This window comes from Colletes latitarsis, chromosome 3 (genome assembly GCF_051014445.1).
Source record: "Colletes latitarsis isolate SP2378_abdomen chromosome 3, iyColLati1, whole genome shotgun sequence".
Classification (NCBI taxonomy): Eukaryota; Metazoa; Arthropoda; class Insecta; order Hymenoptera; family Colletidae; genus Colletes; species Colletes latitarsis.
This window is the reverse complement of record NC_135136.1, coordinates 39878816-39895049: the sequence shown is the minus strand read 5'-3', so window position 1 is coordinate 39895049 and position 16234 is coordinate 39878816. Positions and strand designations below refer to the sequence as shown.

At 44.0% G+C, this 16234-nt stretch overlaps 1 protein-coding gene across 2 annotated transcripts in view; it reads right to left on the bottom strand.

Moving 5' to 3' along the window:
- Nucleotides 1–740: 740 nt before the first annotated feature.
- The window catches only part of LOC143340202 (uncharacterized), a 350931-nt gene continuing 335437 nt past the window's right edge, over nt 741–16234 (bottom strand). For both annotated transcript variants that reach the window (XM_076761879.1, XM_076761880.1), the window contains exon 13: nt 741–14834. In XM_076761879.1, the coding sequence (XP_076617994.1) occupies nt 14743–14834 (92 nt within the window). In that variant the 3' untranslated portion in view covers nt 741–14742. The remainder of the gene's footprint in view (nt 14835–16234) is intronic.

Sequence of the window (16234 nt, the reverse complement as noted above, 5' to 3'; positions counted from 1 at the left end):
TATCTAATCTTGAGAATTAATTTGTTTAGTGAAGAGTTCCATCTGCAGTAGACGAAAGTATCTCGCAGAAAAATCACAGTAATTGTTTTTCGAAAGAAATGACCGTGCATACGTACCAGGAGGTCCAAAAATGGTCTCGTCCATTTTAAAATGCCCCCGTTCTCGAAGGGTTCGCTGAACCGGGAAACGGACCGTATTCGGTGGTTTCGAGCAGCATCTTCTCCGCTAAATCATAACCAAATACGAAACGATACGAAGCTACAGGACAAACGCTTATCTTCGTCTCGACTCGCGGAAGCGCGATAAATCGTAGCGTGTTTCGATCGCGGCACGTGCCACGGTTCACGGAAAGGATTTGTGTGTTTGTGCGTGTGTGACAGACTTGCTCAATCGCGGGGAGAGAAAGAAGGGTCTTAAATCAAAAACGGGAAACCGCCATCGCGATTGACCGCGTCGACGTAACGCGACGGCCATAAATCGCGCGAACTGGTACCGTCTAGGGGATGAAGCTTCGATCTCGCGTCGTCTTTTCATTCGAAATCGAACCGGGACCATGATTCTTCTACATCTCTTTCCCTCAGAATACGTACGAAAGTCTGCTCGAGGTTCGACCGACCTGGAAAAGCTCCAAAGTGTTCCGAGGGTGGAGAATTTTCTACCCCTTACGACTTTCTAATCTGTGATACATCTCGTGTAGCGTTTTGTTTAGGGATCGCAAAGAGGGAATAAAACCGCCATGATCGAGCTTCGAGATTTTATTTTAATCTCCCCAATGTAGCAAGACACTGTAACAGTATTTATAATAATTAACACGCTCGCGCGTCGCCGCCGCGACAACAAAGATTGCGGTGGAATATTCGATTCCTGTCCCTATTTTCCTTTTTTATTCTCTCTCTCTCATTTTTCACCGTTTAATAATTCAGTCTGAGATTCGATTATTGCTATTTTCCTCATTTTTTTTTATTTTGCTTTCTTCGTTTAATTCAACAATACGTTTCACCGTTTCTGCTCGTTTCACCGGTCGTTTACACCCCTTCAGCCGTTTTCCTTCGTCCTGTTCGTCCTGATGCGTAATTCCAAGTTTCGCGAGAAATTATTTCTCCCCCGTATTCTTGCCGCGTCCCAGAAGTGACGGCAACCATTGTTTATAATATTTATATACGTGGATTTCCGTGAGAGTTTACATTGTGTATGTGTGTATGTGCAGTATGCAATGTATTTTTTCATCTCCTCGTGTTACCATATGTATATATAATACTTATATACATACATAGTTCGTTACAAGGCACAGGTAGCTTACACACTTTATCGTTCGCAAAAATTTCTTCCTTCGACTTTCTCGCTTTCCTTCCGATTTCATTCCGCCATACGCCCGCCACACACGCGCATCGTTCACACAATATATTGCTTTTTCGCCATTCGTTCGACAGAGACTACAATTACCCCCTCTTTCAACGCTCTTACCTTCCCTCTTACAGGTTACCTCGATTTCTATTTTCAGCAGAACCGAGGACGATCGGGGCACGATCAGAATTTAAATTCCAGACCAACTACAGTAATAATTTATGCAGGGTGTTCAGCCATCCCTGGGAAAAATTTTAATGATAGATTCTGGAGGCCAAAATAAGACGAAAATCAAGAATACCAATTTGTTGATGGAGGCTTCGTTAAAAAGTGATTCACAATTAAATTCAAAAATTTCAAAACGTTCTGGAAAAATTATTCTCGATTGGGGGGTTAATTACAACCATTTTTGGTCATTAGACATACCCTCGAAAGCCTAACCAGTTTTGAGAAAAAAATTCGAGAAGGTGTAAAATTTTTCGACAAAATTAAAAATTTTCGAATCGTTCTGGAAAAATTATTCTCGATTGGGGGGTTAATTTCAATCACTTTTGGTCAATAGACATACCCTCGAATTCCTAACCAGTTTCTAGAAAAAAATTCGAGAAGGTGAAAAATTTTTCGACAAAATTAAAAAATTTCAAATCATTCTAAAAAAATTATTCTTAGCTAGGGGAGTCAATTTCAATCACTTTTGGTCAATAGACATACCCTCGAATTCCTAACCAGTTTCTAGAAAAAAATTCAATACGGGCGGCACTTTAAACGTGAATAACTTTTTAACGAAGCCTCCATTAAGAAATTGGTATTCTTGATTTTCGTCTTATTCTGGCCTCTAAAATCCCCCATTAAAATTTTGTGTAATTATTAATACCTTTGCAACGGAGCCATTCGACCCAGTTATTTGAATCGCGCTGTAAAGCGTTACTCAACGATTTAATGTATCTACGGAAAGACCAACGACTGGCTTACGCCAGTGTGCCATCGGCGTGGATCGCGAGGCTGGATTCCCAGCGAATTATCGAGTCGAACGGCGATCGCGTGTCGATCTTTAATCGCGCTCGATTACGGCGGCGGAGCGTTGCGCTCCGTTGATTCGACGTGATTGCGCAATTCGCAACGCACAGTGCGTCGAAAAGTCGTAATCGAGGGAATCGAAACGCGACTCCGATGGCCCGAACCGATCCATCTACTGTACGCTCGTCAAATTGAATCGTTCGCCGCGATTAAACCCCCGAACTGGCTAATGATCGATCGTTTGTGCCGCCGGTGGAACTGCATCGCAAGTGGCGGATAGTGCAAACGAGATAAGTGCCCAGACGACGACGAATTAACCGTACGAAAGACGAGCACGATAGTTTAACGTTTTTCCATCGACGGTACTTCCCATCGCGAGTTTATCAGCGTTGGATCTGAAAGCACTCGTTCCGCGAAACGACTCCGTTCGAAGATAATCGCTGATAATTTAAGTGAAACGAACACCGAAATACGTACATACGTGGAATTCTTTTGCTATTTCGCAAGGACATCGCGATGACGTCGAAACCACGAGATTAAACGAGTTATGTAAACCGAGAGGTAATTGGACGTACATGTAATCTGTCACTGAACGCTTGTACGAGGCGATTCACAATCCGTGCTCGTTTCTAATAATTTGCAAAAATCTTGAAGAGCGTTAAATTCTACGCGAAAAAGTTAGATGAACATTCTGTCTTCTCTAATAAAAGCGGAATTAATCTTTGGCCCGATTCGAGTACGTAGATGGCGCCACGAGTGAACGGCAGCCATGTTTGCTTTTCGCGAAGCATCCTTTGACGAAGAAGTCACGATATTTTGAAATACACGTATTTACAATTGAAAATTGAGGATAATTGCAATATATATACTCCATAAGTTATTGGCATATCGAATATTACGTTGATTTTTCCAGCTTCCGTTTTGGAGCCATTCTCGAAACAATTGTAACTTTCTATAGGATAAAGTTCTCGATTATTTACATAATTAATGTTCCCTATAATCGTTGCAGTTGTCTCGAGAATAGTATCGAAGCTTTTTGAGGGTAATATCGTGACTAATATTCGTTCTCGTTTCATTTGGATAGCATTACGACGTTTTTCTACGCTTTCGATTACTTTTAAGAATCTGTACGAGAGAGATCCTCGTTATACAAACGTTCGAATGCTGTCATTTTATCGGCCACGTTCGTCGCGTGTCCCGGCAGCTTTTATCCCCGATCGCGTCCGACACGTGTCAGCTCGAGAATCGACATTCTATTAACCGTTCCAGCGACGTATACTTTTCTCGGGGTGGATGCTATTTTTACGCGACCGGTGGGAAAATCGTACGGTTTACCGCGACCGACGAAATCGCCGCCGGGAACGTCCTCGATTGCTCGTCCAACTAAATAAGGCGATACTTCTTTTTCATCGAGGCGGCGGCCGTGACTCACATAACGCGGGAATTATCATCAGCTACCCTCGATCTCGCTTCTAAACGCGTTGAATCTCACTCGAGGATCGACCGTGTTAAATAAACGATATTAAAGAATACGTCTACGCCATTTCGAACGATTTTTCGGTGAAAATTTCACCGTGTTCGCGAAGATCGTGCACCCAGTGTCCCCGTCGTTCTGTTCTCGATCGAGGGTTCCCCAAATTAATATGGAATCGGGACAATTTCTCTTCGTTTCTGTTCTCGTCGTTGCCCCGCGGTCCTCCGATACACGCTTCCTACGAATGCAAAAGTTACACATACGATATACGATATAATATGTACTATATACATTGTGTGTATCCTAATATGCGCGCAGACGTACAACGACGATCCGATTAGGGTCGGGTTGCGTTTTGGCAGGAGCTTCTTCGGTACGAACAAACTTCGCGGGCGTATCTACTCGACGAAGAACGGAGAGAACACGAATTTCGAAGCGCTCGGGCAGCTTGGTCGTTTATTTACAAATTTCCCGACGACTTTAACCCCTTGACGCCGGACCTACTTCATCCCCGTGATCTTTTATTCCATTTCTACGCTCGTATCGTTAAAAATCCGGTAAAGTTCCTCCGTCTTTTGAATTTTGTTTGCGTACAAAGTGGACGAACGTTTGGGGTAGCGAATGAAAGATGCGTGTCCGGTGGTTCTCGAATGGAAATAGAAAACATGGTTCACTGAAGCTCAACAGGGGTTATAAAATAATTAAAAGTAAACGATATACAGGGTGTTCGGGCACCCCTGGGAAAAATTTTAATGGGGGATTCTAGAGGCCAAAATAAGACGAAAATCAAGAATATCAATTTCTCGACTGAGGCGTCGTTAAAAAGTTATTAACAATTAAATTCAAAAATTTCAAATCGTTCTGGAAAAATTATTCTCGATTGGGGGGTTAATTACAATCATTTTTGGTCATTAGACATACCCTCGAAATCCTAACCAGTTTCGAGAAAAAATATCGAGACGTAAAATTTTTCGACAAAATTAAAAATTTTCGAATCGTTTTAAAAAAATTATTGTCGGTTGCGGGGGTTAATTACAATCATTTTTTGTTATTAAACATACCCTCGAAATCCTAACCAGTTTCGAGAAAAAAATTCAAGAAGGTTAAAAAATTAAAAAATTTAGAATCGTTCTAAAAAAATTATTTTTAGATGCAGGTGTCAATTACAAACAATTTTGGTCAACAGACATACCCCCGAAATCCTACTCAGTTTCGAGAAAAAAATTCCTTACCGAAAATCTAATTTTTCGACGAAAAAAAAAAAAAAATTCAAATCGTTCTGGAAAAATTATTTTCGGTTGCGGGGGTCAAGTACAATAATTTTTGGTGAATGGACATACCCCCGAAATCTTGTGCATTTTCGAGAAAAAAATTCAGTACGGGCAGAACTTTAAACGTTAATCACTTTTTAATGAAGTCTCTATTAACAAATTGGTATTCTTTGTTTTCGTCTTATTTTTGCCTCTAGAATCTCTCATTGAAATTTTTCCCAGACATTGTGTTACCTCGGTTTATTCTCCTTATTTACTCGATCGCTGCTGAATTTATATATTTTCTATAATATCGTCGACAATTCGGTGGTTAAGAAATTTACCTGATCCCAAGTACGAAGTAAATAATCGCAGAACAACGCAAAAAGTGAAGTCTGTCGACGTCAAGGGGTTGAAGAATTGATTGCACGCCGAGAACGTTATAACACTGATAATAGTCATTTATTGAAAATTAAAATAACAAAGTGTTGGAGAGTTTGTATGCTTTGTCAGTATAAAATATTGCCTCCTTCGTCCAGGTATTTCCATTTATATCTCCCGGGACAAAGTCCGGTATGGTTCGATCTCTCTATCTCGTCCACTCTCATTCGTTCCATCCGTTTCACGCGCGTCTCTTCGACACACACACACACGCACGCACACACGTACACGTACACGTACACGTACACGTACACGTACACGCTCTCATATTGCTCCGAAATGTACCCCCACCGCGAAAAAGTATTCTCGTCGTTGTTCGATGATCGGCCGCTGACGTCTCGTCCGAAGGAGGGAAACGCCGGGCCGCGATGATTCGATAAAAAGGTTCGATTGCTCGTCGAGGGATGATTGTCCCTTGATTGAAAACGTCCCCGATTCGCTGGAGCGTACGCGGAGAGAAGTTCGAAGAACAGGGTGGACCAACGGTCCCCATATGGCGCGGTGCTTTTCTAATCTTTCACCGACGGTTTCGAATCATGCTGGATGCGTCATCCCGAGCCATTAAGGGCTGCCTCCGCTATTGACCCCGCGGGGGGTCCCAATCCGGAATCAATCTCTTCGCGAGACTCGTCTCCCAGGTCCCTTTTTGCAAACCCAGAACTGACGTGGAGCTTGAAAAACACGAGAATTTAAAATCCAATAAAGAAAAATCCCTTTGACCTCGTCTGTCGGATAATTCGCGATTGCAAAAGAGAGGAGTTCGAGAGAGACGATCGACTGTAAACGAAGCCAGTGGATCCCTTCTTGCAAACCCAGAATTGATTTCGGTATCGTTGGGCTTGAAAAACTCGCCATTTGTACGAATCTCTCGAAACAGGAGAATTTAAAATCCAATTGGAAAGAAGGATCTCTTTGACCTCGCCTCGTCTGTCGGATAATTCGTGATTGCAAAAGAGAGAAGTTTTAAGAGAGGCGATCGACTGTGGAGTAAACGAAGCCGCCGCAGCGGGATCGCGGACAATTTCCCGGCGCCTCGTAACACTACGTTTCGGATTAACCGTCGCGCAATTAGGTTCTCGCCGGATTACTGGCGCGAGATCGTTCCGAGTCCCGTGGAAATTTTCGGCTTTGGCGCGCGGGAGTAAACCGCAGCGACAATTTCGCGCGTTTACAATGTCTGCGAACGGGCCCCGGGCTCCTGAAGGATCTGGCTTTGCGCGGAAACGGGAAGATGATTCAAGAATGAGCGCGTAATCCACAGTGCGGGGTATAATAAACCGCGACGGAGCACTCCTACCGACGCGCGAGTAATCCGATAATCCCATTAAACCGGGTTTCCATAAAATCGTTAATCGTCATCCAGGTCGCGTAAACGCATTCTCTTTTACCCTCCCTCCTCTTCCTTTCTCTGTCGATCATCCCTTGCAATCTGTTGTATTCGTTACTAGAAATCTCTGAATGGTGACTTTGATACTCGCCGATACTGCAAGTGAACTGACTTTAGATGGCTTATTGAAAATGTAAAAGGAAAGTTCTCCATTTACCAATTTTGTAGAAATCAAAATTAAGTAAAATAATTCGGTTGAGATCGAGAGTCCGTTTAAGGGTTAAATTAACCTTTATGTTAACACTAAACCTACCGTGACCGGTCACATGACCGTTTTTAAAATTTCATTTAGAATTTCTAACATACAATAGAAAATATATGTATAGCAAAGACGAAAGGAGACAATCTTTAGTTTCCACTGTCTTAAAACAGTCTAACAATGCGTATTAAAAATGCTAAAACTTTAGACGCGTGCAGTTCCGAAACTATTAGCGCTATATTAATTATTAAGCCACTGTTAGCAGCGGTAAAGCTTCCTCTTTAAAATGGCTTTTGGTTTTTGTCGATCGGACTTTCCGTTTCGGATATATCGTAATTTATGTAAAAGGTAATTTTTTTAATTCGACTGCGGTCTCGCGCGGCGCCTTAGAAAAGGCCTATTACCGCGTATTAAAAATCATAAAACTTTAGACGCGTGTAGTTCCGAAACTATTAGCGCTTTATTAATTATTGATGCATCGTTAGCAGCGGCAAAGCCTCCCCTTTAAAATGGCTTTTTGTTTTTGACGATCGGACTTTCCGTTTTCGAGATATCGTAAGTTATGTAAAAGGTAATTTTTTTAATTCGACTCTCTCTGTCTTCGTCTAACGCGTCGGATCTCCTTGTCGCACGTTGACCCACTGACCGAGTGACCGAGTGACGTCACGTTTACTATTTACTACGATCACGTGCGGTCAACGACCTTGACGAGGCCGTAGTAAGTTCATTGACCACGCGACGTATCTTCGAAACTAGCCATCCGATCGACTCGAAACTAAAATCGCTATATCTCCGGAACTAATAAAGCTATCGACTCGCACAAACGCTCATTTTAAAGGGCGTTTCATCCCCTATCCAATGACTATACCAACTACTATAATTTTTGCTATCTTCTATGTTTATTTTGAAATTTACTTTGACGCTATATACCTAAAAATGTTTCAACAACTCCTACTGATTATACGACTGGTGTGCGATAAAACTGGATCATAAATTGTTTATTTAATTGAAAACTAATTTAAATTTGTATACAGGGTGTATGTATAATTACTATTCGGCTTGAGAAAAAATTTGTTTTTGAAAGTATTGAATATTTTAATACGAAAAATATGCGACATAAAAGAGTCCCATACATATAATGCAAAAATTAGAAGTACGTTGCCTCGTGAAAGAGAAAAAGAAAGACTGGTCATTTGACCGGTAATGGTAGCAATGGGTATACATGAAGTGCCGGGCAGGTTTAGTGTTAAACTACCAATTAAAGTTTCGCGAACTCCGATCGACCGACGATTCGCGGGGAAAAAGGATATCTCGTTGCAATGTCCGGATTATTCCCTTCGATCGGCGTTTCCCCGCTGTAGGCAAGTTAAATTAATTCCCGACGCCCGATGAAAATTCCAATTGGTGGCGCAATGATTCCGAATAAACCGAAAATACCGAGAAAACGCGTCAAGTTGAAATTGGACCGAGGGGGCGGGTCCGGGAAACGTCGGAACGGAGGGGGCGGGGGGTTGGTTGTGCAAGCAATTTTCTGTTTCTCATTACCGACTGCATTAGCGGAATATTCGCGTGCGATATTAGGGCCCAATGTAAATTAACTGGATTAAATGCGTAGGCCGATTGCATCAATCTCATTAAGCGGAGCGCATAATGTTTGACGAGAGGCCGGCTGGCGCGAGCGTAGGCGGTCGGTCAGTAACGATGTTTGGGGATGCTCCGATAATTATCAAATCCCTCGGCGTTGTTTGCGTCGGGCAAATCGAAAATAATAGAATACCGAGCGTCGAGACGACCCGCGACCGGTCCCCGAATCTCTCGAACGTTTCGATCATCGATACTCTTCCCGCGGCGATTGTTCCTTCCCACGATTCACGGCTTTTGTCATTTTCTCTTAATGGACAACGACAACAAATTTACTTGTTACGGGCACAATGTTCCCTAATTTTGGAAACCCGACCATTACGCGTCGAGGTTGTTTCGTTCTCCTGCTCGTTATTTAGAAAGAAACTACGACCAGAATAGGGGTGAATATACGAAAGCACTCGAGAGACATATTGTATGTTTTTTGAAATTTTTCTCCCGAAAGAAGAGCCCTGTTAACAAGTGAGATAAGGTAAGTTTTATGTGGAAAAACGGACTCTGCAATGTAGATTCTCCGTTTGGATCGTGTCATCGGTTTGCAAATACCCTCTCGACCGGGTCGTACCATTAAAATATGTCGGAGCTATCGCATTTATTTTACCAAAGTTCGATGCGGGCAACCGATCGCGTAACGCGGCCGCGTCAAAACTTATTTTAACCCACGGTTCAATTTGCACTCTGCTCCGGTATCGTGGACCGTAGGTACACAATTATTTCAGATAAATCAACAATATTTTAAAAGCCAATTTCAGCGATATCGACACCAGCGATACGCGCAAAAAGAGCAGCTCGAATTTTTAAAACACCAACGAGACGAGGAGTCCAGAGAGTAATTTTCAACCTTGGAAAAGAATTTTTTCGAAATATTTGACCAGAACACCGGGAGTTAATCCGAGACGACAACGAAACTTTCCGGGCTTCGATCGAGCCTCGGTTCTTTGACTCGAGTCCCGCCGATATTTGGACTCCGTAGGTGGTGTTTGACTTCCAGCACGATAGCCGTAGTTCAAATATATCCGTGGAACAGAAGCAGACGGTCCAGCGGTTCCGCAATTCGTGGGCTATTTAAACGAGAGAATTTGGGCAACGCTTTGTCGGACCGAGAAAAATGGAAATCCTCTGTTTAATCTCGCTTCTCTCCCCTTCTGTGCCGCCCTCCGCGCACGCTCCGCTCGTAATCGCGCCTCGAGAGGTCCACGACGGATAAAAAGGACTATCGATGAAAGAGAAAATGGTCTGGGGGGGCCAAGAGGGTTGTCCGCGATTCGACCGCGGGGCATCTGATTGCTGTCACAATGAGCTTATTACCCCTACGAAGCTAGAGAATCCTTAACCGCTAAGTGTCGCTTTAAGGTTACGCTAAATACGCTGCATTCTCTTAGGTACAGTACGGCATCTAACGTGCTAATCGTTTAAGTCCTAACCGCTAAGTGTTCTACTCTCCGTCCCAGGGGGGGGGGGGGGGTTGAGAAAACGAAACTCGTTCGACGATACTCGCCTGGGAAGCCTAACGAAAGTCGATCGGTCCTCTTCCAAGAACCCTGAAAAGGAGCGTCTTTCGCTTGATTAAATGAACGCCTCCAAGGGGTGCCTTTGATCCGTCGCGTTTCCAAGATTTTCTGACGGGGAAAAGCACGTTTTTCCCCCGCTACAATTAAACGAGAAGGAAACGAAATATAGTCGAAAAACAAAGCCTCGAATATGTCGGAATTCTACTAGTTTTACTTCAAGTGTTTCCAAAAATCAAACACGACGACCAACGAAAGAATAATACCCGGATGATTAGACTTCTTTCTGAGGATCAAAGGCGTTCCTTGAAACATCGAGGAAAGCGTAAACACTACGTTCACCGCGATTGTAAAAATGGTAAAATAGCGATTGGTTTTTCTTTCACCCCCTAAACTCGGTGTGTTTGTGTGTGGTGTTTGTCTCGTGTCTGTTCCTCTCATCGTCCTCCGTTGCTCGTCCTTCCCCCATCGCGTTCTCTCGTCACTCGGTACGGGTTAATTATTACAAAGATGCTTGTACAATAATATAATATAGACTCTGTATTAGTTACAATAATATCGTAGCGTCCTACCCTCGCGATCGATCGGTCCGTGTCCGCTCGTCCCTCCATTTTCTTTTCTCCCCTCGTCGCACTCGCTCTCGCGAACAATCCGATTGGACGAACCAATATATAATAGAACATCTCTGGGTACAACGTTCGCGATCCTCCTTCCGGTATAGATCCTCTCTTGAAACGCAACATCTTTCGTGTACACGGTTGAGCCATTGCGTGAGTTTATTGCTTATTGCTTACGTTAACGTAAGCGCCTCCGGGGTCCCGAGAAACCGATTCCTACGCCATTCAAAGATTTACTTTCCAACGGACGTCCGTACACGGGCAGAGACGCTCGAACAACTCGTTCGCTCTCGTCGATAAATCAAAATCTTCCAAGAAAACTCTGGGTTGTAACTCGAAAGAGACAGGAAGGTCCTAAAACAATTCTCAAGTTGAAATGTGAAATTTCAGCGACGTTACGGAAGTCTAGAATCAAGGTTTTGGTCTTGTAAACAATTTTGGGATTTTACAATTTAGTAAGGAATCTACTATCGTAAAGTTCAAAGATGACGATAAATTCCACCCCTCTTGAAGTTCTAAATATTGTCCTCTTTTATTTTCCAATACGAGCAGAGTTAAAATGAACAAGCCTTCGTGTCTCTCGAAACGTTTTTACCCATCGATAGAAGTTTGTGATTCATGTGCCCCGTCTTAAGTACTCTGCCCTGTGGGAAGGTATCTCGCGAGATCGAAGCGAGACAGGGTGTCCCGTAAATCACGCGACATCCTGCTCCTGGCCACGCTCGTTGCAGGGAATCTCGTTTTGATTGGTCGCCGCCGCGGTCAGTCTCACCTCGTCCCCGACTCTTTAATAAAATATTCCCGCGGTCCCTCTTGTCTCTTGGTCCGAACAAGTGGCCAGTTTGTCTCTCGCCTAACCCAGCTTCGATCCCCGGCGGGAATCTTTCCGCGGGACCCGTGGACGCTCGAAAACCGAAAGGAAAACGAAACACAACCAAGACACCGTGGGCGAGGAGGAATCAGAGCCGCGAGCCAGAGAGGAACCGAACGTCGGCGCAAACGGCACGGACAGCCCATCACAGTTACAATTTTACACTTTACACGTCCGGCCGTATAACCACCGATTTTTCTCCCTTCATTCCCTTCTTTTTCAACGAATCGCCAAGAAAGTCTGCTGGAAAAACCAGGATCGGGGCACTTATCGGTCGCAGTGGAGATCTGAATCCGAGGAATCGTGCAACGTATCGGGGAGTATTTAAAGAAATTTTTTATTCGATTTCTCTGATAAACGAAGGGTGAAAAACGTAAGAACGCGGGGGCTCTGATTCCTTCCCCGTGCATCTCCTCCCATAACTCCCCGACGAATAATCCTACTACACGGTAGATTGTATTGCGTTGAGAATTACCACCTTAAATACTTTGACACACTTCCGCTATACACACACCGTCGGTGTCGATTCAATCTCTCACCCATCACGATCACTCTCCTCCACGGGAACGAACGTTTTACTCGGCAAAGGATTTTCGTGTATTTTTAATAAATCCGCGGCCATCGATCGTTCATCCGGCTCTCGAAACATCGTGGACGCTGTCTTTTTTTTTTTTTTTTTCTTTTTTTTTTTTTATTGTACGATAGAAAAATAACGCAGGCAACCGGAAGCTTTGAAACGTGTATTTTTTTCCCTCGCGTTCCGGTCGGTTATTAATACAGCCAGAGGCTATTACAGCTATTATATAATAGCTATGGCGGGGTACGTTCAGCTACAACGCGGCTGATAGCCCTTTGTGGCCATTACATAACAGCTACAGCGCAATCAACCTTTAATACGTCCGCTAATATCTCGCGCGGTAACTGAATCTCGCCGCGGGGCTCGACGGGGTTCGACAGAAAACCTGTTGTCGAAACGGCTGCTGCAAAAGCCATCGTTGTTTTCGTAGGATTAAACTTTTGAATATTTAGCCGATTCGAATAGTTAACGCGTTGGCTGTCCGCTCGGCCCGCATGCTGTCCGAATATATGCGGGTCGCGGCGATTTTCACTCAGAAAGCCCGACGAATAGAGAACAAACGCACGCCACGCGAAAATTTAACAATCTTTTCAAACAAACCATTCTACCGACAATTCCCAATCGCAGAAATCCATGGGTCAGCGCGTCGCAAATCAACGAAAGCGATTCAATTACTTTTTTTTTGACGGTTTAAGAACACGGAAAATTCGAGACATTTATTTTTCGAACATTTTTCTTGTTACGCAGTTTGTCAATTCGATACGCGACTATTTATTTCAACTTGTCGTTTGCTGGTTCCATTTATCATTGATAACGGGTGTGCCTTGGGTAATTTACGAGCGTGTGTTGCTTCGTTATTTATTTTAACAATTTAATTTTCCCCAAGACAAGAACAAAGTTATGTTTATTCACACGTACTTCGGTATCGAGTCTTTAAAAAATTCGCTCAACAGTGCGTTAAGTTTACCCTCGTTTCTCTATTCTCTCTTCCGTTTCGCGCCATTTCGGTGGTTGAGGGACGCCACCGCCAGGCGTCCACGCGTCGGGCAACCATGACCCACCGTGTCGTAACGGCGATTTACGCCCGTGCTTAAAACAGACGCTAGACTATTTATTGCTATGAAAATCTCGTCGTCTCCGAGTGGTATTCCCAGGGACAGTCGACGCGTTAACGGTCTCGTTCGACGAGCACTGTTAAAAATGTCAATGGCGGTCCTCGAGGTTCCGAGACGAGCGTACCCTCTTTCGCTCTTCGATCTCTCGCGCTTGCACACACTCTCTGAAATAGCAATATAATTGTAACTTACAAAATACACGGTACGCTCGATTAGGTGCGGTGGAAAACAGAGCGGTCGTGGAAAATGTTTGCCGAGTAAACAGCTCACCTCGCGTTTCTTATTAAAGCTATTCTCTATGTAGTTTCTATGCTTAAAAGATAACGACCCGTCGTCAGGTCGATCGTCTTACTGGCTATAAACGAGGTGTTGCATTCGTCTGTAATGTCAGGGTCTCTGCGGGAGGGAGGGTGGGGGGCGTGGGTTCGGGCGAATCGATTCCCCCGGTGCGCAACACGTTCAGCGCGAATCCGATCGATCGTCCTCCGTACGATCTAGCTCTCGCGATATGGTCCTAAACCGTGAGAACTCGCGCAGCGTGCGTCGTTCGTCGGCGTCGGCCGACCTTTTAATTAGCTAGTGCCTACGAGCTACATCGGTAAAAAACCTACTGGCCAGGGGGAATTTACCGCTCGAGACTCCACCGCCTCCCCTGCTCCAGGAACAAACACGGTTCCCTTTTTTTTCCCCCTCCCTTCCATCCAGGTCGTCGAAGGAACGAACTTCGAGTTTTCGACGCGACTTCCACCCTCCGTTGTTTCTCTCCGCGGAAAACGTCCGGCTCGATCGGATCCGGTTCCTCCTCGATCCTCCCTGATTTTCTCCCGTACGAAAGAAATCAGCGTTTTGCCCCTCTCCGTCCCTTTATTACAAACGACTCCGGTACTCGTCCTCGACGAATCGAATCAGAGGGTCGGCGCTCCTTGCCTCCGTCCTCCTCGAGACACGATTTCACGCTGTTCTCGTTTACTTATTCGGCTCTTTCCCCTTTTTTCTCATCCCGGCGGATCGCACGAGCACGAGAGGCTAACAGGAGAGGACGCAAGAGAGTTCCAAGCCAGAGAGAATCGATTGTTCCTTGTTCCTCCTCCTGTCCTCTTGCCTTTGGCCCGGACGCTCGACCGATCTTCTTCGGTGGCTCGCGACGAAGGCGATTATATATAATATATATATATATATATGTATATTTTTTTATACACGTGTACCAACCCCTCTCGGTCTTCACTCACACGGTGTGTCCGATAACGCAGATTACAAACGTCGATTTAACGGTCGTGAGATCGTCGTCCGTTCGATTAGAATCACCTGTATATCGCGACGATCGCCATCAGGCTGACGATCATCAGGTACGTCGATCGAGCGACGGACGCCCCGTTCTCTTCCATGCATTGACCTGCAAAAACAGAAACACAAGTCTCTTAGACGATCGCAGAAACTGCATTCCACCAGATTTTGGAAATTAATTAATTAACCCCTTAACGCTCATACTTTTCGGTTAAAAATAGTAAAACTCAATATTTTTTAAAATCTCTAGTTTCAGCTATAGAGGTGTGTCTGCTGAATATTCTCTCCAAATTTGAAGTCGATCGGTCTGCTAGATCTTGAAATATCATGTAAGTCAGTTTAAATGCATTTTTTTAAACAAGAAGCTATAACTTTTGCAATTTTTAATATTTTTTAATGAAAAAAATACTATACATACCTATAAGACAAATAAATATATCTGCAAAATCTCACTACAAAACAACCTACCTGTCGTTAAAAAAAAAATCACAAAAAAAGGCCGAAGATATGACAGCCTAGATAGCAATACTCCCTTAAACTATTAGATTAAACAAATATTACAAATATATATAATATAACGTTAAGGGGTTAACAGGATATTCGGTGATTAATCCTTTTAATATTATAATATTGAAACGAGAATTTGCTGTGGAAAGGATAGGTTAAAAAATTATCATCACGGACGATTTTGCGCCCTGAAACTCCCCGTTTGAAAACTGGCCGAGCCACCGGGGAAAGAAGAAATTACTATTGTTTCGCAAGAGGTCCGGGAACAACGCTGTTCCTTTAATTACTTTCATCCTCGTCTTACTCGTTCATTCTGTAATTAAGAGTACACATCGCGAGCCGGTTCAAACTTTCCAGCAAACAAAGAGAGGATTTGTTGCTTTAAGTCGAAAGTCGCCTGTTAAGTCCGCATTAAAAGCGAAACGTCAGGAAACAACAGATTAGCGTTGCAAAAGTGTCGTTCCAAGCACATCCCTTCGAAATAATTCCACTCCTACGATATTTAAAAATATCTTGTACGATTCTACCCCCGGATCCTTCCCTCGCGAATACTAATTTTCGACGTAACGGTTGATCGTTTGGCGTTTGATCGTGCCAACGAATTCTACCTAGCAGCAACATTTAATTCGACATTTATCAACGAATTGTCACGGTACATTTGTCAGGAGAAGTCGCCTATGTGTCGCAGTAGATTATGCATAGCTGTCGCGCACCGCTTGCGACGCGAATTCAACTGACGCGTTGGATGACAATTGCTGACGCCAGGCTTTTGATTGGACACTGCAGTCTGTCGTTCTGTCAAACTGCATTGAACGTCTCTTGGAAAATCCGACGACGCTCTTTCAGCCCCCTCAGCTCCCTCGACGGGGCGTAATAAGTTTCCACCCCCCCTCGCGACAGGTGAGTCGAACCGTTACGACTTACGTTTCTCGCGGAGCCATTGAAACACGAAATGAAAATTTCGTTTCGACGAAAGGATCCTCCGCGAAAAAAACGCCGGGC